Source organism: Acinonyx jubatus, chromosome D2 (genome assembly GCF_027475565.1).
Source record: "Acinonyx jubatus isolate Ajub_Pintada_27869175 chromosome D2, VMU_Ajub_asm_v1.0, whole genome shotgun sequence".
Taxonomy (NCBI): Eukaryota; Metazoa; Chordata; class Mammalia; order Carnivora; family Felidae; genus Acinonyx; species Acinonyx jubatus.
The window spans coordinates 57,285,032-57,308,459 of record NC_069393.1 but is presented as its reverse complement, the minus strand read 5'-3'; the positions used below and the strand labels follow the sequence as shown (position 1 = coordinate 57,308,459).

Below are 23,428 nucleotides of genomic sequence, written 5' to 3'. Positions count from 1 at the left end.
AATTTTTTTTTCAACGTTTGTTTATTTTTGGGACAGAGAGAAACAGAGCATGAACGGGGGAGGGGCAGAGAGAGAGGGAAACACAGAATCGGAAACAGGCTCCAGGCTCTGAGCCATCAGCCCAGAGCCTGACGCGGGGCTCGAACTCACGGACCGCGAGATCGTGACCTGGCTGAAGTCGGACGCTCAACCGACTGCGCCACCCAGGCGCCCCAATCCTTTTTTTTTTAAATGAACAACTTCTCTCTACATTAGGACAGGAGCTTGTGTAAGGAACTTCAAGTCTAAAATACAGCTGTTAATGTGATAGCCACACTTCAGAGTGAGAGAAGATCATTGGCAATGACTCACAGTCGAGTAGTGATGTTCAGGAGAGCAGTAGGGGAAATGTGTGTAAGGAAAGAGACGGATGATTATTGCACTGAAGTGTCCTGATGCCTTTGCTCTTGTTTGCCCCCACACAGCACAAATTGACCCCGGAATATCTGGAGCTCAAAAGGTACCAGGCCATTGCTTCTAACAGTAAGATCTACTTTGGCAGCAACATCCCTAGCATGTTCATGGACTCCTCTTGTGCTTCAAAATATTCAGATGTTAGGACTGGAAGAAAAAGCTCTCTCCTCTCTAAGGAGGCTCTTGAACCCTCTGGAGAGAGCCCCATCCAAAACAAGGAGAGCACAGGTTGATGCAAGAGGTGGAAATGTACTCCCATATCAAGATGTGGCCCAAGGGGTTAAGTGGGAACAATGGTTATATGACTCTTCAGATTCACAGAGAACCTGTGCTCTGTCTGTTCTGCCTCTCCTGTGATAGCCCTGGCTTATCAACTGATTGCAGGGTAGAACCAACTGTCTGGCACCCAAATGTCTTCAGCCACAGTTTATCAAGTATCCTGTGTGTGTTCCCTTCTGAACTGGTACTCATAAATCTGGGAAAGTCTGATGCTAAGATACTGCCTGCACTGGAATGTTAGACATCAATTATATAACAAGCTGTGTTTTTCTAAGCTGAGATCTATTGAATAATGTTTACATTGGTCCCCGGGGAAATGTGTGCTTGGCCATTCGAGACATAAGAGGCCAGAGAAGATGTCAGGATGCGGTAAGTGTAAAGACGACCAATCACGCCTGGGGCCCAGGCTTTCTTTGGGGTCCAGTCCCAGCATTCATCCGTGTGATTAGCATCTAGTCCACTGAAGTTCTCCAGGAAATGATCTTCCACTTGAGCAATGATTTACTTGATATTATTTGCACCTTTTTTTCCCTATAGTTGAGTTGGTGGCCTGCTGAGATATGTACCTTGCCACCCAGCTAGGGATTCCTAATCACTAGTTATTACTGCATTAGTAGGCTCAGAGAGCTTGGTTTGAAGTTCTGGGTAAGATGAAACCTTTGCTTTGAACCACAGCTCTGGGGCCCCCGCTTCCTCTCCATTGGATGATGACTGTCTGCATCACTGCCCCAGGCCATTTGTAACTAAGGTGCCTGACTTTTAGCCACTCCTTCCTTATGTGTCACTTCTCAGCTCTGGCTGGCCAAGAGCGGGACAGGGCTTTAACCGGAAATAGCAGCATACAGTTCCCAGCTGTTCACTGCACAGTATTGTATCATAACTGCAGGAAGTTTTTATTTGTAAAACTGGATTTGGGGTACATTTATTTGCCCCAGTACCTCTACCTGAAGGCCGAATCCTAGGGCTGCCATGGTTACTAGCACACTGATTCTCCTCAATATTGTTCTTCTGGAGCCTACATAGTATGGGACAGAGTAACTTAGAAAGCATCTTTGGTCATCTTTGTCTCCTTTTTTCCTGGCTCTGAGATTCTGAAATCAAAGTTGTTCTCTGGCTCTCACCCTCCCTAGGAAGTCAGGATTCCACTGACTTCCTGGGCAGCCAGGGGATTTAATCTCCCTTGAGAGGATGACAGAGTGAGTTACGAGTTTGCCTGTGGCTGTGGGAGACCTATTTCATCTGGGCCTTTTCCCCTTCAGATTAGCTTTCCTGAAACAGTGTGCCCCATAGTTAGGCCTGAGTTTGTAGCTTGTTAAGACACCTTTCATGAATACTGTGTTCAAGCCAGACAGAAAAGTCATGGGACCACTTCCAGAAACCTTTTTGCTGTCAGTCCTGTCAGTCTCATGACAGCTTGTGGGTTGTGCCAAACACTTTCTGTGGGGAAGGAATCCCAGATTTGAGTGGGGCTTTTCCCTGGGCCTTATACTAGAGAGGCATTTGTAATATGGAGAGAATCCTTTTTTCACTTTTGCTTATTATATACACTCTCTTTATGTTCTCTAGCTCTCCTTCAAAGAACCTTTGAAATAGAAGAATAAACTCTTCACCTGTCATGTATTGTTGCTGCAGATAGGTAATGATTATTGTGGGAAATTTGGGTCATTGACCTTTGTGCTTTCATTCCTAGAGATGTTTCCTATTCCCATAAGCTAAAAGCCATTGCCCCGAAGTGTTGGATGTGGGTTTTCTTACAACCCCCCCCGATGGCAGAGTTGAGGAACAGGGAACTAGCTTTGTGAAGTTGTAAAGAAACTACTTCCACTTAAACTCTCCCTGGAGTGTGCTTCCCAGCGCTCGCTCAGGCTCTAAGTCTATCCCTCCTGCAGGGATGTTCCTTTTGGCAAATACACACTGTAATCTTGAAGTCTAAATTTATATGTGAAATGCTACCTTTTTTAAAAAAGAAACTAAATAAAATTATTTTACTATCAGTGATTTGTATTTTTTCCTTATGTCTCCATTCTTGTCTGTTGTCTTCACATGCCCCTAAGGCTGTCTTGCCCATTTCAACTAGGTAGCCAGTTTATTTACTAGCTTAACTCAACTGTAGAGGCTTTTCTTACACCCTTCTCAGAATACTGTTTCCTGGGTAGAAGAATCTTGAAAGCAGGGTTTCTGCTCTTCCTGACTCACAGAATGTAACAAGGAATGTTCTGATTCTTGGTGGGATATGGCCAGCAGCCGAAGAGGAAAGGGAGGCTGGAACGTCATGCCCTTTCTGAGTGAGTCTAAGAAGGGAGGAAGGGAAGAGACAATTGTACTGAGGAGGAGGAAGGGCGAATTGTATTCACTAATTCAGGTGTTAGTCCACAAGCCAGGGTTGGACTTGCTCTTTCCAAGCTCTCACCGTTCCCTCATAGGGAACAATTTCACAGTGATGTTGGGGCAGCGGGGCTCAGTAAGGGGGAGTTTTGGGGAAAGCAGCCCTTTACTTGGGTTCCGGTGGAATCCAACCCCATGGTAACCTACATCTGTTGCTGCAGACCAGGGGAGTTTACCTAATTCAGGTGTTAGGTATTACGTATTAAGATGAAGTGATTTAGAACTAAGTGATTCTGCCTCTTGCTGGGAGAAAGGGATTTTGTGAATTAGAATTTGTGGCTTCTCATTGCTTTGGGATTAATAAATCCCAGATGTGTGCATACAAGGCTCTTAGTCATCTGGCTCCCACTGACCTCTCCAGCCTGGGTCCTTAAATGTGCTTTCTCTCTGCCCCTTTGCATATATTGTTCCATCCACCTGGCTCATTTTTCCCCCTTACATATAGCTCTAATTTTCCTTTGCTAACTCCTGGTGAGTCTTCATGTCTTCAGAAAGGTCAACTGCTGACTCAGGTCAGCATTCCACATTTCTGTCTTTGTACTATTTCACATATCTCCCATTACCTGTTTCATGTCTGTTCTCACAAGTGTTCAGCTCTTCGGGGTAGGGACCATGATTCTGCTCTTCTTTGGAGTGGTATCTATTGCTCGGACCTGGCCCATAGGCATTGGTGAGTTTTGTTTCATGAGAGAACAAAAGGGTGAATGTGAAATGCAAGAAAGGGAGTAGTGGAGGAAAAAGGACATAGAGATTAGGGTAGAGTGTCTATGTCAGGACTTAATGTGTAACCATGGGAAGTTACCTAACATCTCTGAGCCTGTTTATACATCCTTACAGCATTCTTCAGTGGGTTCAGCAGCATATGTTTAGACACCTAGCATAATGATTTGTGCATGGTAATTGTTGGGGTGCATTTCTCCCTTCCTAGAGTAGGGGAGGCTGATCTGGGGTTTCCAGGGTCCCCTTCCATTCTCATACAGAATGTATTAAGGGAGCAGTGATTTCTAGTAATGAGAATCACATAGGAACTGGAATCTGATTTTTCATGATGGATTTAAAAAAGGAAGAAGAGACAGAAAATGTGTCTGCAGCTCTAAGATAATCAAGCCAAGTGTCAACCTTTAACCCAAATTCTCTCCCCAGACTTCACATGCCATGACATTTGGGATATTGCTACCTCTAACAGTTAATATTTGTAGAGCACTTGACATTTACCAAAACATTTACATGCACACTGAGGATGTAGTCAGTTTTCTGTAGTGATTAACAGGTGTTGGGTTGTTGTTTGTTTGTTTTTTTAAGTTTGTTTATTTTGAGAGAGTGAGCAGAGGAAGGGCAGAAAGAGAATCCCAAGCAGGCTCCGCACTAACAGCGCTGTTAGCGAGGAGCCTGACGCAGGGCTTGAACTCTCAAACTGAGACCATGACCTGAGCTGAAACCAGAGTCAGATGCTTAACCAACTGAGCCACCTAGGTGCCCCAAGGGGTTGGGTTTTACACTTAAACAGTTCCAAAGAATAGAAGAGGAAGAAAAGGTGGCAAGCATGACCAAAACACTACAAAACAGAAACAGCTACCAATCTTAAAAATATCAACACATAATTTAGCATCACATTAAAAACACTACACCACCACCAAGTGAGGATAATTAGGAACACAGGAATGGTCTAACACCAGGAAATCTAGTTTAGTAAAATTCACCACGTAAATAGAATTTAGGAGGCAATCACATGATGGTCTCACTTGCACAGAAAATGCTTTTGATATTTAATACCCATTTAAAATTTTTTAAGTCCTTAGTAAAATGGGAATAGATGAATACCTCTTTAGCCAGAGAAAACATATTTCTCAAATCATGCTAATTGATAAAATACTTTATAAAAGGATCCCCATTAATATCAAGAATAAAACATGTCTATCTACCATTACTAGAAGTAGAAAAAGGGAACAAGATAAAAAAATTTAAGGAGGCAAATTTGTAGATGATATAATTGTACCTGGGAAATACAAGAAAATTATCTGAACATGATTGCAAAAATAGAATTATTCATTGGTTAGATACAAATTTATTATTTAAAAAAATTGCTGCCCTATTTAAAATAAAACCTAAATAAATAAACATAATGAAGGCAAGTTTTTAATAATAAAAACAAGGATGGGGAGCCTGGGTGGCTCAGTCCGTTGAACATTCAACTCTTGATTTCAGCTCAGGTAAAGATCTTGTGGTTTGTGAGTTCTAGACCTGTGTCAGGCTCTGTGCTGACAGCATGGAGCCTTCTTGGGATTCTCTCTCTCTCTTTCTCTCTCTCTCTCTCTCTGCACCCCCCTCAAAAATAAATAAACATTTAAAAAATAAATAAAAACAAGGGTAAAATACTTAGGAATAAACAAGAAATCTCAAGATTTATAGAAAAACCTTAAACTGTTAAAGAGAAGTATAATAATAAATTAACTTACTCTATGGGAAGGAAGAAATAGCAATTATCCCAAAATCAAATTTATACATTTATGAGATCTCAATAAAAATTATCAACCAGATATTTTTTTGATCTAAACTAACATCCCAAATTTGATAGGGAAAAATTTAAAAGAACAGTCACAACAGCCCTACCTAATATTAAAGTAAAAAATCACAGTTATTGAAGTAGTGTACTGTAGCTTCTTTAGTCAAAGTATAGAAATGAATTATATATGGAAACTTAGTACATGATAAAGGTGCCTTTTTGAAAGCTTGTAACCTAGAGGGAAAATATGGATTATTCAATGGAGGTTAGAAAACTCTGGGGGAGTTGGAAAAAATACCCCTACCTCACATGGGGGGGGTTACATGGAAATGTATTCTTGGTGGCTCAAACAAATACACACTTTTACTACTAGGAATTTATCCTTCATGAGTAATTCCCCCCAAATAAGAATATTCATCATAGCAATATTTGTGATATTTAAAGACTGGAATATCCCTGAATGTTCATTTAAAAAGATTTTTTTTACAATTCCCTTATTTTAATAAAGTAGGATACTAAGCAAGCATCAGAATGCCATAGGATGCTGCTGTGTGAAAACGGGGATGTGTATGTGTGTGTCTTTTTGTTTTTCTAATCTATAAGTTATCTCCCAAAGGATATATCATAAGTGAGTAACAGTGATTACATCAAGAAGGAAACCAGAAGAGTATAGGAAGAGAGATTCATTTCCACTTTATACCCTTTTGTATATTTTTTTTGTATTTTATACCATGTGCATGTAACACCTACTCCAGTAATCATAAAATAATGTTTAAGGAAAAACAAAATAAAGTAAAAATGGTAAAAGAAAGCCTTCACTTAAATAGCGGTACTTTATAATCAGAATTTGGGTGAAATTCTAATTGTGCCTCTTGCTAAAAGTCTAACCTCAAATTATTTTTCCTTTCTGAATGTCAGTTGCCTCATTTACACTTGTGAACAAAGAGCCTACTGGACGTGGCTGAAGTGAAAAGTAAATGAGATTTCTAAACAGCTAAGCACAGTGTCAGGTAAATGTGATGGGTCCAGTATAAATTGTGGCTATCATTATATTTTGTCATTTAGTCTTCATAAAAACCTTTTCACAAGAGGAAGAAAGTGTGTTGTTTTGGTTACCCCACCCCATTTTACAAGTGAGGGAAGTGGGCTTGATTCATAAAATTTCATGTCTCATTTTCTTCCATTCACATCTGAATTCAGAAAGAAAAAATTGTGATATGTAAGCTCCAGACTTGAGGCAGCAATTCCAGTAAAGTTCACGTCTAGACAATATGGGTTGCAAACCCTGGTTTTTCAACAATTAATCATTGCACATTGACCATGACGTTGCTCTTCCCACTGAGCACAATCTTCTTACTCAGTAAAAGATAATGTATGAAAATATCATATGACTTCACTCATATGAGGACTTTAAGACACAGAACAGATGGCACAAGAGAAGGGAAGCAAAAATAATATAAAAACAGGGAGGGGGACAAAACATAAGAGACTCTTCAATATGGAGAACAAAACATGGTTACTGGAGGGATTGTGGGAGGGGGGATGGGCTAAATGGGTAAAGGGCATTAAGAAATCTACTCCTGAAATCACTGTGGCACTATATGGTAACTAACTTGGATGTAAATTAAAAAAAAAAAAAAAAAAGATAATGTATGAGAGTGTGTGTAAAATAACCATAACTCTAGAAGATCACTCATTAGACAAGTTTAAGAGTGCTCAGGCCTTTTCAATCCACTGTAATTAAGAGTGTTAGTTTTTTTATGACCCAAGGGGAAATGTGATAAAGTACCATTTCACTCTCCATTTCTTGGTTCCAGGGTACTACTGTATTGCATTACTGTCTTTGGTCTTTTTCAATTGCAAGGAGTTTCCCAACCCAGAGAAGTTTGATCCAGGACACTTTTTGGATAAAAATAGCAGCTTCAGGTAAACAATACTTTGTGCCTTTTTCCCTTGGTTACTACAAATAAATCTACCCAAGTCATACACATGCACATTCTGGACAATTGTTAGCTTCACTGAGTTTATGGCATAAATAAGTAATGCACTGGTGATAGCCAATTCAATCAAATCAAATTGTTACAATTCTCCAAATCTGGATGAAGCCATTTAAGTTCGTACACCAGTAAGATCAGGTAAGTCATCCAGGAACTATTTTGTGTTTGGTAATTGAGTATAATGCATGGTTTTTTGTTTACTGTTTGTTTATTTTGAGAGAGAGAGTGAGTGCGAAAGCACAAGTGGGGGAGGGGCAGAGAGAGAATCCCAAGCATGCTCCACGCCAACAGCACACACAGAGCCCTACACAGGCTCAAACCCATGAACTGTGAGATCATGACCTGACCTGAGAGTCAGATGCTTAACCCACTAAGCTACCCAGGTGCCCCCAATGCAAGTTTTTAAAGAAACCAAAGAAAGTCCAATTCAGGTGTCATATATCACCAGCTGACCAAGGAATTTGTTTTTGCATACTTTTGTCTGTTGATCTCCCCTTTGTACTACAGACTTTTCCAAAACAAAATGTACCCATTTCTGTTTTTTGCAAACTGTTAACCATTATTAATTTTCTGATTCCTGAAGCCAGGGGCCATCGAAAAGATCTTGGTCACTTTATCTTCTTTCTTCCCCTCTGAAATTCAGAGCCCCACATATCCTTGCCTCTGTGCAGGAGCTGGTTGGCTGGCTCCCAGTTATTATTCCCCATAAGGTCATACAGACAACTTAGGATTGGTCAGCACACATTTTTTTTCCTTGTTATCCTATCCAATCATTTTATTGGTAGTTTCAAAAATAACAGTTGATATGTTTTGCTTCTAATTACAATGATAAGTTGTTCAACATAAAAAATAGAAAATGCAGAAAAGCAAACCAAAAAAATAAAAATGTTACCCTACAGAGATAATCATTGTCAATATTTTACTATATACGCTAAGTGCTCTTGAGGTCTCCTGTCACCCTCTTCTCTCCACCTTTCAGCCTGCCCTTCTCTCCTGCACTGCCAACCCTGAGTTGGGTTGAGGCCACAGCACCAGAGGGAGAGGAAGAGCCAGAGCTGGGAGCCAGCTGTGGCCTGGGAGTACATGGCCTCCTATTAGGAAGGTGGCAAGAAGAAAGTCTACTACCAAGATGGTGACATTGGAAATTATTATTATGGACAGGGTCAGCCTATGAAATCTCATAGAATCCTCATGACCCATAACTTGCTGTGAACTTATGGGTTATATAGAAAAATGAAAATATACAGTTCCCATAAAACCACGGCTGAAGAAATGACAAAATACCACAGTGATGAGTATCTCAAATGTCTGCATTCAATAAGATCAGGTAACATGAATATGTCTGAGTATCGTAAGCAGATGCAGAAATTTAGTGATGGAGACAATTGCCCAGAGTTTCATGGACTCTGAGTTTTGTCAGCTTTCAACTAGTACTTGGGGCTTTGAAGTCAAACAAACCTCAAACCGATATGGCTGTTAACTGGGCTGGAGGATTACATCATGCTAAGAAATCCGAAGAATTAGGATTCTGTTATGTTAATGATACTGTACTTGCCACTCTTGAATTACTGAAGTATCACCAGAGAGTCTTATATATTACTGATATTCATCATGGTGATGGTGCTCAAGAAGCTTTTTATGTAACAGACCATGTAATGACTGTATCTTTCCATAAATATGGGGAACACTTACCTGGAACAGGAGACTTGAGGGACGTTGGTGCAAGAAAAGGCAAATACTCTTGTCAATTTTCCAATAAGAGACGGTATAGATGATGAGTCAGATGGGCAGCTATGTAAGCTTATTATCTCAAAAGTGGTGGAGATGTATCAGCCTAGTGCTATAGTTAGTGTGGTGTAGACTCACTGATGAGACTTGGATGCTTCAATCTGATGGTCAAAGGTCATGCTAAACGTGTAGCAGTTGTAAAAACTTTCAATTTACCATTAACTGATGCTTGGGATGGGGGGTGGATAGACAATCTAATGTTGCTTGATATTGAACATGTAAGACTGCAGCCCACCCATAATTGTGAAGTTTCCAGTGAATTGCCACATAATGATTACTTTGAATGTTTTGGACCAGTCTTCAAACTGCGTATTGGTTCTTCAAACATGACAAACCAGAACACCACAGAATTTATGGAAAAGATAAAACAGCATTTATTCAAAAATTTACACATGCTACCTCATGCACGTGGCATCCAGATTCAAACTATTCCAGAAGATGCTGTTCAGGAAGACAGTGAAGACAAAGATGGAGAAGATTCAGATAAGAGAATTTCTATTTGAACATCAGATAAATAGATAGCTTGTGATGAGGGATTCTCAGTTCTGAGGATGAAGGAAAAGGAGATTGTAGAAATGCTATCATAAAGAAAAAGTAAAGAAAGCTAGAAGCAAAGAAGACAAGGAAACTGAGGGCAAAAAAAAAGTAGATGTTACGAAAGAAGAGAAATCCAAGGACAAGAGTAGTGAAAAAACAAATACCAAAGGAGCCAAATCAGAACAGCTCAGCAACCTTTGAATTAGAGTTTCACCAATTTCAGAAACCATAAAAAGAGAAAAGGAAGGAAGAATTTTTTTTTTCTTTTTGAAGACTTCTGGTTTCATTTTATACTAGCTTGGCATGGACTGTTTATTTTCAAAATGGCTTGTTTTTGTTTTTGTTTCGTGTGGCAAGTTTTATTGTGAGTTTTCTAATTATAAAGCAAAATTTCTTTTCTCCATCATGCTTTATGTAGTAGTATTTAAAATTGATGTTACTCTGTCCAAAAATCGATCTATTAAAAGAAGTAACTGGGAGGCGCCTGGGTGGCTCAGTCAGCTGAGTGTGTGACTTCGGCTCAGGTCATGATCTTGCAGTTTGTGAGTTGAGCCCCACATCAGGCTTGCTGCTGTCAGCACAGAGCCTGCTTTGTATCCTCTGTTCTCCTCTCTCTACTCCTCCCCCATTTGCATTCTCCCTCTCCCTCCCTCCCTCTCTCCCTCCCTCAAAAATAAACATTGAAAAAAAAGAAGTAATTGGACTTTCTGAGCTGATTTTTCCATCCTTTGTAATTCTCTTTATTAAAAAACAATTATACTTGGAGGAAAAAACCCCACAAAACTACAGTAATTAATACTGTGTGACTCTGGCATACAGATAGACGCATAGATTGAAGATATAGAAATGGATCCAGAAATGAAACCTCACATAGTCCATTGATTTTCAATAAGGGTATCAAGACAACTTAATAGGGAAAGAGTAGTTATTTCCACAAATGGGGCTGGGATAACTGGATATTCACATGCAAAAGAATGAAGTTGGACCTCTTCCTTAAACCATACACAGAAATTAACTCCCAAGTGGCTCATAGACCTAATGTAAGAGTTAAAACTATAAAACTCTTAGAAGAAAAATAGGAGGAAATCATGACCTTGAGTTAGGCAATAGTTCTTGAAATGACACCAAAAGCACAAATAACAACAAAAACATAATTTTAAACCTTTGTGCTTCAAAGGACAGCATCAAAAAAGTGAAAAGATAACCCACAGAATGGGAAAAGATATTTGCAAACCATATCTGATGGAACTTGTACCCAGAATATATAAAGAACTCTGGTAAGTCAGCAATAAAGACAAATAACCCAATTTCAAAAATGGGTAAAGGGCTTGAACATTTCTACAAAGAAGATATATGAATGGCCAATAAACAAATGAAAAGTTCATTAAGATCACTAGTTACCAGAGAAATGCAAAGCAAAGCCACAATGGGATACCACTTTACACCCACTGTGATGGCTAAAATAAAGACAGATAAGAACAAGTACTTAAATAATATGGAGAAGCTAGAATCTTTATGAATTTCTGGTGAGAATGTAAAATGGTGCAGCCACTTTGGAAAACAGCTTGGCAGTTCCTCAAAATGCTAAGCATAAGATTACCATATGACCAACAATTTTGCTCCAAGATATATATACCCAGAACAAATAAAACCTATGTCCACACAAAAACCTGTACAAGAATATTCATAGTAGCATTGTTCATAATAGCCAAAAAGTAGAAACAACCCAAATGTCTATCAACTGGTGAATGGATAAACAAAATGGAATAGCCATACGATGGAATATTATCTGGCCATAAAAAGGGAATGAATACATGCTACAATGTGGATAAACCTTGAAAACATGCTAAATAAAAGAAGCCAGACACAAAAGATTACATATTGTATGATCCCATTTATATGAAATGTCCAGAACAGGCAAATCAATAGAGACAGAAAGCAGAGTCGTGATTGCTTAGGTCTGGAAAGTGACAGCAAATGAGCACAGAGTTTTGGGGGCTGGGGGTGAGCTGATGATAATATTCTAAAATTAAACTGCAGTGATGGCTGCACAACTGTTTTCTAAAAACCGCTGAGCTGTACACTTAAATGGATGAATTTTATAGTATGTGAATTATATCTTAATAAAACTTCTTTAAAAGAAAGAATATATATACAAGCCCCAAATTATAATTAGAACAAATTGTCCTGATAAAATAGAAGCATGATGACTGGAAAGTACTTCATGGCTCATAGGTGTCTTCTAAACCCTGCCTCAGGATATGCAGTGTCAAGACTCAGGTTCAAGACAATATCCCAGCAGAAGGCATGCGGGAACGTCAGAAGTATGGGATTGAAACAGGCCAGTAAGAAGAAGGGAAATTTCCTAGTACCAGGCACCAACCAGAACTGGAAGGAATTGGGCTACTTACAGGGAGTCAGTCGACAGTCCAGTCTAGAGTTTCCAAGGGGCCTTGGTGAACTCAGACTAGACAGGCTGATGTTGATGTATGAGGAGGATTTGATTTCACGCATAGGTCTTGTCAGGTAAATAGTAGGTATTTCTACACGTTAGCAATCACAACAAGAAGGATTTAGGGCAAAATACCATCGGCCTTAGTGATGTCAAATTTTAAATCCCAAGACTTTTACATAATTAGATCCAAAAGTTAGATTCAGAGTGATCATTTCTAGTTCTGAATTTTTCCTGAAGCTGGACTTAACTTTATATTTATGATTGTTTGGGATGAAATATCTCTCATGAATTTCCATTCTCAGGGCTCTTACAAGCCACACTCAAGAAGCTTGCTCAGGCCTTTCCTTCCTACTTTCGTTCCCTGTTAGTTTCTAACATGGAAGGGATCTGTTGATCTTCAATGATGCTCCAGTTGCTCAAACTGAAAAAAATTTTCTTGCAGTCTTAGATGACAGTTTTTTATCTTTAGCATTAGTGCTTACTTCAGGAGGGAGCATAGAATAGAACAGAGCTAATAACAGGTTTTCAAATCTGATCATTTGTGACATTTTCTAGCTGTGTGACTTGGGGTAGGACGAGACTTTCTTGATCTTCATATAAAAAGTGGAATTGATAACACCTACCTTCCAAGGTTAGGAGATTGAGGATGAATGAAACGTATGTATTTTCTCTGACAATTAGAAGGAGCTCATATGTGATGGTTTTTTACTCTCAAGTCACTGAAAATTCTCCCATAGTCAATGCAAATTTAAGTTTTTAGACATTCTTTTTTTTAAGTTTATTTATTTATTTTGAGAGAGAGAGTGTGGGGTAGGGGCAGAAAAGAGGGGAGCAGGCTCAGTGCTGTCAGCACAGAGCCCGATGCAGGCCTTGAACTTACGAAGCATGAGATCATGACCTGAGCTGAAATCAAAAGTGAGATGCCTAACCAACTGAACCACCCAGGTGCCCCAGTTTTTAGACATTCTTTGTAAACCATTCATTGCTTTTTCCCATTCTGTTTCCTGGACTCGTGTGAAATTCCAAGCTTAGGTACTATTCAACCAATTAATACTTGTTATTATATTTCTCTGGTATAATAGTGACATTGGGTCTCTCTTATACTTCTCCCTGTAATACTGTATTTCTCTGAATTTAAGATGCCATCTGTTTGAAGATACGTCTAGTTTCAGAGACATTAAAATGTGAAATAAGAGCACATATAAATATAGTTGCCCCCTACTACTTTTGGACCCATGGTCCGTTGCTCAAAGTCTGATGTACATTAGTCCCTTCATCCCAGATGACCAGATCACTTAGAATCAGGCTTCTTTTTTTTCAGTTAACCTTCTGCCTGATACCGTGATACCTGATATGATGTCATATCAGTAAACACACATTACATTAGTTTTTTTCAAACTCAGAACCACTTTACTCCAACAAGGATAAGGATTACACAGGTACAAGCTATTGACAAATTAGGCAATACTGGTACACAGAACAGATTCAGAGTCCATGCTGTGCATGCTTTCCACTGGCTGGAGGGCAATCTGAGTCAACATGTCACTGAACCAATGATTGCCCTGTTGGAATTAGGGTTCGTGGGGGCATATGGAAGAGCCGGTTTTCTGAAATTCCACTTAGTCATTTCCTGCCCTGTTCTAAAGTCAACAAAATGTAAATGCAGAGGAGGTAGTTCATTATTTGTCATTGCTTTTCAACATTTGTTTAATTCTGTTCTATAATTCACGTATAGGCTTGGGACTGGGAATCCTGAAACAAGATATTGCCTCTGGGCTTAAGGACCTTATATTTTAATCAGGGAAGACAAACAAGTAAGCCAACAATTACAGCATAATACTATGTAGAGAAGTGTGCACAGAGTTTTATGAAACATAGGGAAGGACACTGAATCAGACTAGGGGTAAGTGAAAGGAAAGATTTAGAGAAAATGATGCCTAAACTTAGATTTGAAACACAAATAGGAGGCAGATAGCTTCCAAGTGGAGAGAGAGAAGGTATCAAACCTCTTTTCTGTTGGTGTATCTTACCATAATTTTTAGAGATTGGGGGGAAACATGCAGAGGCTTTGAAGGATTATGGGTTGCTTGGTATGGCTAGCAGGAAGGAAAGGTGTTGGGGAAGAGAGAAGATCTGATGTGAGACAGGCAGTAAACACAAGGCCATAGAGAGCCTGGTTGCCAGGGAAAGAGCTTGAACTTAGGAGAGTGGAGAACCAAAAAAAGGATCTGAACAGTGATGGGAGGGGCGAACAGGAGACAAGGTGTGGTTTGCGCCAAGAAAAATGTCGCTGGCTGCAGTGTGACACATGCAGTGGGAGGAGGTTGAGTCCGAGGCAGGAAGGCAGATCCAGTCCAGGATGAATGAGAACAGAACTGAGACAATGGCGGTAGAGGTGAAGAGCATGGGGCAGCTGTGAGGATGGTTAAGAAAGAGAATGGAGAGGGCTTGGGAAATGGGTGAGAAGGGAGAACTTACAACAGTTCCCATGTTTTTGACTTGGGCAACAGGTGGTGCCGTTTCCCAAGAGGAGCGGCTAAGAGACACTGTGTTTAGATTCGAAGGGTTGCATTTGAGGTCCCTGAGGAACAAGCAAAAGGGGAAAGCATCCTAGTCAAGGAGATAAGAAATTAATCAATACACCCAACGTATACATACCACTCCATAGTTTACACCAAACCTTTATCTAAAAGTGAGACATGACTGGAGCCGACACCGTGGGGGTGAGGTCTGAGGGGAGTTTACCTGAAGGAGAGCAGCCAGCCTGTCTAGGGAGCACAGAAATCCAGCACTGGAGGTTGGGGCTAGATTCAAAAACTAGAGGAAACCCCAGAGGATTTTTACCTTCTGCAAAATCCTGAAAGGGCTGCATTTAGAAGAAAATGAATTCAAGAGTATTTATCCTGAAAAACTGGAGTTAAAGATAGTAGGAAAAGGGCATTTTGGGTTCACCTCTAACTCTTGAAACCAACTGAAAACAAAATAAAATAGCAAAGAGTTAAAAAGAAACTTCTACCTTCAATAAATAAGGAACATGTTACAGAACGAAACTGTAAAGAATGACTGCCAGATGAAATTAATTTTGATCTAGAATATGTGAGCACACAAAGCCAACACATTCCTGCACAGACTCTGAGAAGGAGATCAATTTACCTAAAATGAAGTGTCGTGTTCCTGGGGAGTGCATCCAGTGACCCTCCATGGGTAGCATGCCAAGGTCTCAGGTGGATCAGAGATGATCAAATGTTCTGCAGTATCTGTCCTCTCTTTTTATTGTAACAGAACTGATTTTTAGCTGGGCTTATGGCTGTCTGGGACAAAAACTACATGTACCAGCTTCCCTTCCATGTAGGCACGACTATGTGACTGCCTTCTGGCCTGTGAAATGTAAGTGGAAGCCATGGTGTAAACCTAGGAAGTTTGTTTTTGTTTTTATTTTTATTTTCTCAGCAGCTTTATTTATCATGCATACACCACATACAAGTGGAATCATGCAATAATTAGGTTTTTGGTGACTGGCTTCCTTCATTTAGCATAATGGTTAAAAGGTTCATCCGTGTTACAGCATGTACGAGTACTTCATTCCTGTTTATTGCTGAATATGTATAAACCACATTCCGGTTATCCATTCTCACTGGCAGTGTGTGAGAGTGGGAAGTTTGCTTTTAAAGGAAGAAAGTGGTCTCCTTCTTGGTGGCTGGAATGTCTGTCCAGGCATCAGCACAGCCTTAAACCTTGGAGAGTACATGGCTTTTTTATGAGGACTCTATTATCAAGACCTGTGGAATAGAAAAGACACTGACAGCCTTGATTTTTATGGCAGGTTTTGACCAGTAAACAAAACTTATTTTGGACAAATACATTTTGGAAAGGTATCAACCTAATATCATGGAAAGAATAACTTTTTTCAGGTTTAAATTGTATTTCTGTTGAGGTCTTTTTTTTTTTTTTTTTTTGTCTCTACAAATTTGTTGTTTAATATGTAATGATGGGAAACAATAAACTTAGTTTTTCTTCTGAAGAAAAAAAACAGGGGGAGGGAGGAAGGGAGAAAGAGGAGCCACAGTTTTTTAACAAGGATGATAAACATTGTACCATTTTAAATCTAAATGACAGCTCAACACTTGTGAGAGTTATGGACACAGAGCTGAATATAAATTTTACAGCATGAACAATAATGTGACTAACAGAAATCTGGAGTCATTAGACTGCAAAGGAGCTTTTAGGAGAGGGGAAAACTCACTTCAAGCTGTCGGATGGGGCACCTGGGTGGCTCAGTCTATTAAGCATCTGACTTGTGATCTCAGTTCAGGTCTTGATCTCAGTGTTGTGAGTTCAAGCACCATGTTGTTAGGCTCCACGCTGGGTGTGGAGCCTACTTAAGAAAAAAAAAAAAAAGCTTTCCGATAGGTTCTCCTTACTCTTGGAATAAAATCTGAACCCCTTGCCACACAAATAAAGTGTGTGCCACTTTCCTATTCTCCCGTTGGATGTGTGGCCTCCTTGGTCTCCAAGCTCCTACACTGGACTGGCTCTCCAGTCCCGAGACAAGCCATCCCTCATTGCTCTGGGTGTGTGCCCTGGCTCCACATCTACCTGGACTGCTCTCTGTCCCCAGAGAGTCCCCTGATTGACTCCTTTGATGATGCAAAGCTCAAATCAAATGTCACTTGAACAGGCCATCTCTGATCCCCAAATGGAATCAGCTACCCCAACTCACCCTAGCCCACCTTGGGCCAGTCTCTATCACCACATACTATTTTCTTCATAAATAAAATCTGAAAATATCTCCATCATTATGTATTTATTATTTATTTTCTACACACACACACACACACACACACACACACACGCCATGAGAGTGGGGATCTTACCTGTCTTACTATCTATCCCCATACCAGAGTTTGACACAAAGTGTTGACTATATTTTTGTGGAATGAATAAATGAACAAACAAAAAGCTCTGTTACCACATGGACCAAATAGTTACCATCTAACAATGAAATATGGGGTTGAAAAACATAACAGCATCACGACCACCATCCCTTAATGATTTCTATGCTTTTTTTAAATTTAGAGCCATTATTTGGCATTTTATTTCATCTTACAAAGAGATGTTTTTTCTAAAGGCAAGCAATTCCTTCAGCTTTATTTCAACTTCTTTTTCTTCTGTTAAGACCCTATGATCCCTTTTTTGGAAAATTATTCATCTATCCTTCTATCTGCGAATTCATTCATTTTAACAAACATTTATTGAGTACCTAGTATGTGCTAAGCAGTATTCTAAACATTGAGGACAAAGCGGTGAAAAGAAACAACTCAGTAATCCTGCCTTCCTGCAGCTTATATCTTAGTAGTGAATACAACAAACAAAAAAAAGGAACAAATAATTACATAATATGCCTCTAGGTAATGATAAGTATTACAAAGAAGAATCCAGTAAAGGGATAGAGAATGGAAAGAGATAGCAGCCTGGGACTAGTTTGGGTGGATAGGAAGGTCAGAGCCAGCCTCTCTAAAGTGGTGGAATTTGAGTGTGAACTTAAATGATGTAAAGGGAAAAGCCACACAGATTTAGAAAAGAGCATTCCAGGCAGGGAAAATAGCGACTAAAAAGGCCCTGGGGCAGAAATGAGCTTAGTATGTCCAAGGAATAGAAAGGACATTGTGACTGTTGCTTACTAGGCCTTGATGTCACTATAAGTGTGGTGGGAAATTACTGAACTATTTTGAGTTGGAAAGTCATTTGATTTATGTTTTAAAAACTCTGGCTATGATGTTGTTAATAAAACTAGTGGGGCAAAAATAGAAACAGGAAAATATTCAAGGAGGCGGTTGTCATTATCCAAAGAAGAAATACATGGTGAGGCTATTGTCATCATTCAAGCTAGAAATGTATGGTTACCTGGACTAGGATGACAGTGGTCAAGGTGAGAGAAGTAGTTAGTTTCCAGATATATCTTAAAGCGGAGTCTGTATAACTTGGTGACATGATGAGTAACATAAAAAGAGGGGCACCTGGGGGGCTCAGTAGGTTAAGCGTCCGACTTTGGCTCAGGTCATGATCTCATGGTTCATGGGCTCTCATGAGTTCGGGCTCTGTGCTGACAGCTCAGAGCCTGGAGCCTGCTTTGGAATTGTCTCCCTTTCTCTTTGCCCCTCCCCCGCTTGCACTCTGTCTTTCTCCTTCTCTCTCTCAAAATAAATAAACTTAAAAAAAATTTAAAAAGAGGCATTGTAGATGAGTCTCAGGTTTTGACCTGAGAAATTGGATCAATTGTGGTAATATTTCCCAGTTTGAGGAGGCAGATGAGGGAAAGAGCAAATTTAATTTAAGAGTCATCCCAATGGAATTGCCTGTCACCAATTGATAGTAGGGGTTATTCTCAGCTGATGGGGTGTGGGGGTAGCATCTTATTTTTATCCTTGTTCTTTTCTGTATTGTCTGCATTTTTATAACAAACATATTTCATTTTTACATAAGCATATAAAGTCATTTTTAAAAAAGAATTATTTTCAAGGTACCCTTAAGAACAGGAAGCCAAATTGGAGGCAGTGTCATGATATAATCAGGCCAACGTGGCAGAGGCATTCTGGCATTGTGGAAAGCTTTGGAGTCAGACAATGAATTTAATCTCCAGATTTGCCAGATGTAAGTTATATGATCTGGGAAAATCATTTAAATTTTAGGGGTTCTCATATATGTAAATGGGATATAATGGTCCCCTTAGGGGCACGTGGGTGGCTCAGTCACTTGAGCATCTGACTCTGGATTTCAGCTCAGGTCATGATCCCAGCATCGTGGGATTGAGCCCCATGTTGGGCTCTGTGCTGAGCATGGAGCCTGCTTAAGATATTCTCGCTCTCTCTCTCTCTCTCTCTCTCTCTCTCTCCCTCCCTCCCTCCCATTGCCCCTTACCCTGCTCATGCTCTCTCTCTCTCTAAGAAATAAAATTAAAAGATAATAAAATAGGAGCTAAGACCAAGCCTAACTAGGGAGAGACCTCTTTAGGTGAGAGGATCAGGGGAAGGTCCCATGTGACAAGCTGTGAGAACAGTCCAGCAAGGAGCATTGGTAGGAGCTTGGTCTGTCTTGAGGACCAATATTCTTTACTCTCCATGCTTGGCCAGGTCCTCTTTGCTCTGCTCTCTCATAACACTTAAACCCCAAATCTATCTCAGAGAGTGATTGGTGATTTGAATGGCGCTGGATGTATGATTCATCTCTATGTCTAGCCCACTAATGTTTATTAAGCAGGGTTAAATGACATTGAGACTGTCCTGCAGGAGCTCAGAGTTACTGCTGGATGATAGAAAGAAATTTTAAAGTTTAAAATTTAAAACACACAACCTCTGCCTTCTCTCTCTGTCTCTGTCTCTGTCCCTCTCTCTCTCTTTCCCCTCCTTCTCACTCCCTCTCTCCCTTGTCTAGGGTCTAGGGAGGAGTGACAGCAGAAGGAGGAGGACTGCTGCCCACCTCCCTACTTAATGTTAACATCCTTCTACCCCTCCTCAATCCCTTACAAGTTTTGGTGAGCTCCTTTCTTTGCTCACATGTCCCTGGTGGGACCTTACTTCTGCTGCAAATCTGTACTCACTGGAGCTAGTTGAGTAGGATGTTGGGCTCACTGCGCTGAAGGGTGCTGAGTTCAGGCCCTTCTCCACTACTTAGTTGTGTGACCCTGGGAAAATCCCTCCTCTGAAACGGGAATTACAGTACCCTCCTCCCCAGGCTGTCATGGGGAATAAATAAGGAGCTAGTTGGCACCCTGTAAAACAATGTAGATTGTGAAGTAGTGGAGATTTCTTGGACCAGGCAGGGGGTAACTGTGAGGATACTGAGAACCCAGGAAAGAGGAAGTGCCTAAAATCTGCCCTCTTTCTCACATCTCATCACTGTGGCTCTGACCCTCCTGCCTTCGTCTTTCACTCTTGAGGAACCTTGTGATCACACAGGGCTGGGCCAGGTAATCCTTCTATCTCAAGATTAGCTGATAAGCAGCCATAATTCCATCTGCAAACTTCTTTGTGCCTTGCCGTGTAACATCACACACTCCCAGCTTCTAGGGATTAGAATGTGGACATTTTGGGGGGCCTATTATTATACCTGCCACAGTGGGAGACAGGACCTTCTGATCTAATTCAGTGCCCACATACTCTCCCAAACCCACCAAAGCTGTTCCGTGACCCAGCTCAGTGGTCCCGAGTGAATACACACATCATGTCCCCCGCAGTGTTGTGTTTGTTCAGCCATAGCTTTGAGGACAGGGACTGCCTTTTCCACTATTGATTGTCACGTCACTAGAATGTAAGCACCACATGAGCAGGGGTCTTTGCTGGGGTTTATTCTATATCAAAAATAATAAGTAAAGCCATTAGCCTTTAATGGTAAAGGCCTTATGTATGTATTTGTTGAATGAATGAATTGTATGCCATCATCTAGCATGGTCTTGAGCACAGAATAATTGCTTAATGCTGCTGCTACTACTATTAATCTGCTAATCATATGTATGGAGCCCTTACTGTGTGCCAGGCACTGTGCAAAAGGCCTTACGTGTGTTATCTTATCTGATCCACCCAACTCATGAGGAAGGACCTGTTTCTTCTCCATCCTATACAGAAGGAAATTGAAATTTAGAGAAATTAATTAATTTGCCCAAGGTCAAATGACCTAAGAGGGAGTTGAACTTTACTTAAAATCATATCCTTATGCATTATGCTAAGTGAAATAAGTCAAAGACAAATACTGTATGATCTCACTTATATGTGGAATCTAAAAAAGCCAAGCTCATAGAAACAGAATGGTGGTTGCTAGGGGTTGGGGAGTGGATGAAATGAGATGTTGGTCAAAGGATACAAACTCCCAGCTGTAAGATGAATAAGTTCAGGAGATCTTATGTACAGCACAGTAACTGTAGTTAACAATACTCTATTATATACTTGAAAAGAGAGTAGATCTTAAATATTCTCGCCATATGCACACACATACAAACACACACACACACACACACACACACACACACACACACACACACACACTAAGATAAGTGAGGTGATAGAAGTGTTAACTGACCCTATCGTGGTAATCATTTTGCAACATATACATGTATCGAATCATCACATTGTATACCTTAAATGTACACAATGTTATGTTAATTATATCTCATTAAAGCTGGAAAAAAATTTTTTTAATATCATATCCCTCTGACACTCAGACTCCTTCCACTTCTAGTTGTTTTGAGAGGCATTGCATGCATTCTGGCTTTAGGACATGTGTTCCAGTGCTTAAAGTGGAATCCCAGAGAAGTGCCAACCTCAGCTCTGATATATAGAGGGTTCCCTGTTTACAACAACCCAAAGTTCAAACAGGCAGGGAGGGTACATCCCTCTCCTAGAGAAGAGGAGTCATCTGTGTAGCATGAGTGAGGTCCCCTAAGAACTATAGGCACATTTGCCAGAGAAAGGGGAATTCTTCTACCGAGGAACAATTTGGGCTTATCTGAGGGCCACTAAGCCAAGCCTTCAGTTGTCACAGTAGGTATTGTCCTGGAAAAAAGGCCTAATGTGTGACAGCATCCGTAATGCCTTTGCAGCCTTCTCTCTTGATTCACCACCTGGGGTGTCCGGATCTTATCAGATACCATGGGATTTTAGTAATGGGCGTAAGGCGGCAGCCCTATGCCACTACGAATTTGGTGCTTATCTAGGGTCAACCCTCTGGACCATTTGTGGGCCAGGTTGGCCTGGCTATACAGTGTTCACCCGATATATCTAAGAGGGAATAGTGGTCTTTACTGACAGGTTATAAAAGCATTGGACTTCCTTGGGAAAGTTTGCTAGAGATAGAGCAGAAGGATGCAAGATGAAACATCATTAATGGGTTTGTTCGTTCATTCATTTAACAAGGGTGCATCTATGCCAGGCTCTGTGCTAGAGGCTGTCGGCCATCCGAGATGACAGGACCAGGGTGTCAGTGAGCCTGCACTATATCCTAACACCCACTAGGCACATAGTAGGTAAGTACATTAATAGGCAAAGCAATAAGAATTGGAAATACAAAGACTGATTGTAGTAGCAATTGCAAGGGGAGGTGAGGAAGACCCAGGATTGAGAGCTGGGTCGAGGCACCTGGGGAAACAGCTCAAGCAAAAGCAGGAAGGCAGGTCAAGAGGGCATGCTCAGAAGATAGTGTGTGGTATACTGAGTCTGGATGACAAGTCACACCTGGACCATGTAGGAAGGCCTTGAGGACCAGGCTGAGGCCTCTGGATTTTAACACTGCAGCACATGAAGATCTACTGAAACTTTGTTCTTGGAAAACAGGTGTAATTTATATACCATAAAATTCACTCATTTTAAGTGTACAATTCAATGAATTGTGCAATCATTGCTATGATCCAGTTTTAGAGCATCCTCATTGCTCCAGCTAGATTCCTCATGCCTATTTACAGTAAATCCCCATTCCCATCTCCAGCCCCAGGCAATTGCTATTTTGATTTCTATCTCTGTAGGTTTACTTTTGTATGACAATTCCTATAGGTGGAATAATTTAATATGTGGTTTTTCATGTTGGCTTCTTTCGTCTAGCTTAGTGGTTTTGGAGTCCATCCATGTTGAAGTATTCAGTTATATGGTTATACCACATTTGATTTATCTATTTACCGGTTAATGCACATGTGGGTAGTTTCAACCTTTTTGGCTATTATGATTAAGACTGCTATGAACATTCTTTTAAAAAAAAACACATTTATTTATTATTAAGAGACAAAGAGAGACAGAGCATGAGCATGGGAGGGGCAGAGAGAGGAGGAGACACAGAATCCGAAGCAGGCTCCAGGCTCTGAGCTGTCAGCACAGAGCCCGACGCAGAGCTCAAACTCACAAACTGTGAGATCATGACCTGAGCCGAAGTCGGACGCTTAACCGACTGAGCCACCCAGGTGCCCCAAGACTGCTATGAACATTCTTATGTGCAAGTCCTTGTTCTCTTGCATAGGTGCCCAGAGTGGAGTTGTTAGGTTATATAGTAAAT

General features: G+C 40.5%; 1 protein-coding gene and 1 pseudogene across 9 annotated transcripts in view; both read left to right on the top strand.

The window, feature by feature from the left end:
• Positions 1 to 23,428, top strand: part of ERLIN1 (ER lipid raft associated 1) — a 66,123-nt gene that overhangs the window by 33,297 nt on the left and 9,398 nt on the right. For 2 of the 9 annotated variants that reach the window (XM_027062837.2, XM_027062838.2), the window contains exons 12-13: positions 7,438 to 7,546; positions 22,303 to 22,412. In XM_027062837.2, coding sequence (XP_026918638.1) covers positions 7,438 to 7,546; positions 22,303 to 22,373 — 180 coding nt within the window. In that variant the 3' untranslated portion in view covers positions 22,374 to 22,412. Of the gene's footprint in view, positions 1 to 464; positions 2,727 to 6,538; positions 7,107 to 7,437; positions 7,558 to 8,596; positions 10,608 to 18,917; positions 19,049 to 22,302; positions 22,413 to 23,428 lie in introns of those variants that run through there. The other 7 variants (XM_027062835.2, XM_053207632.1, XR_003421248.2 and 4 more) reach the window with 6 other exon arrangements.
• Positions 7,591 to 10,607, top strand: LOC106966860 (histone deacetylase 2-like; annotated as a pseudogene).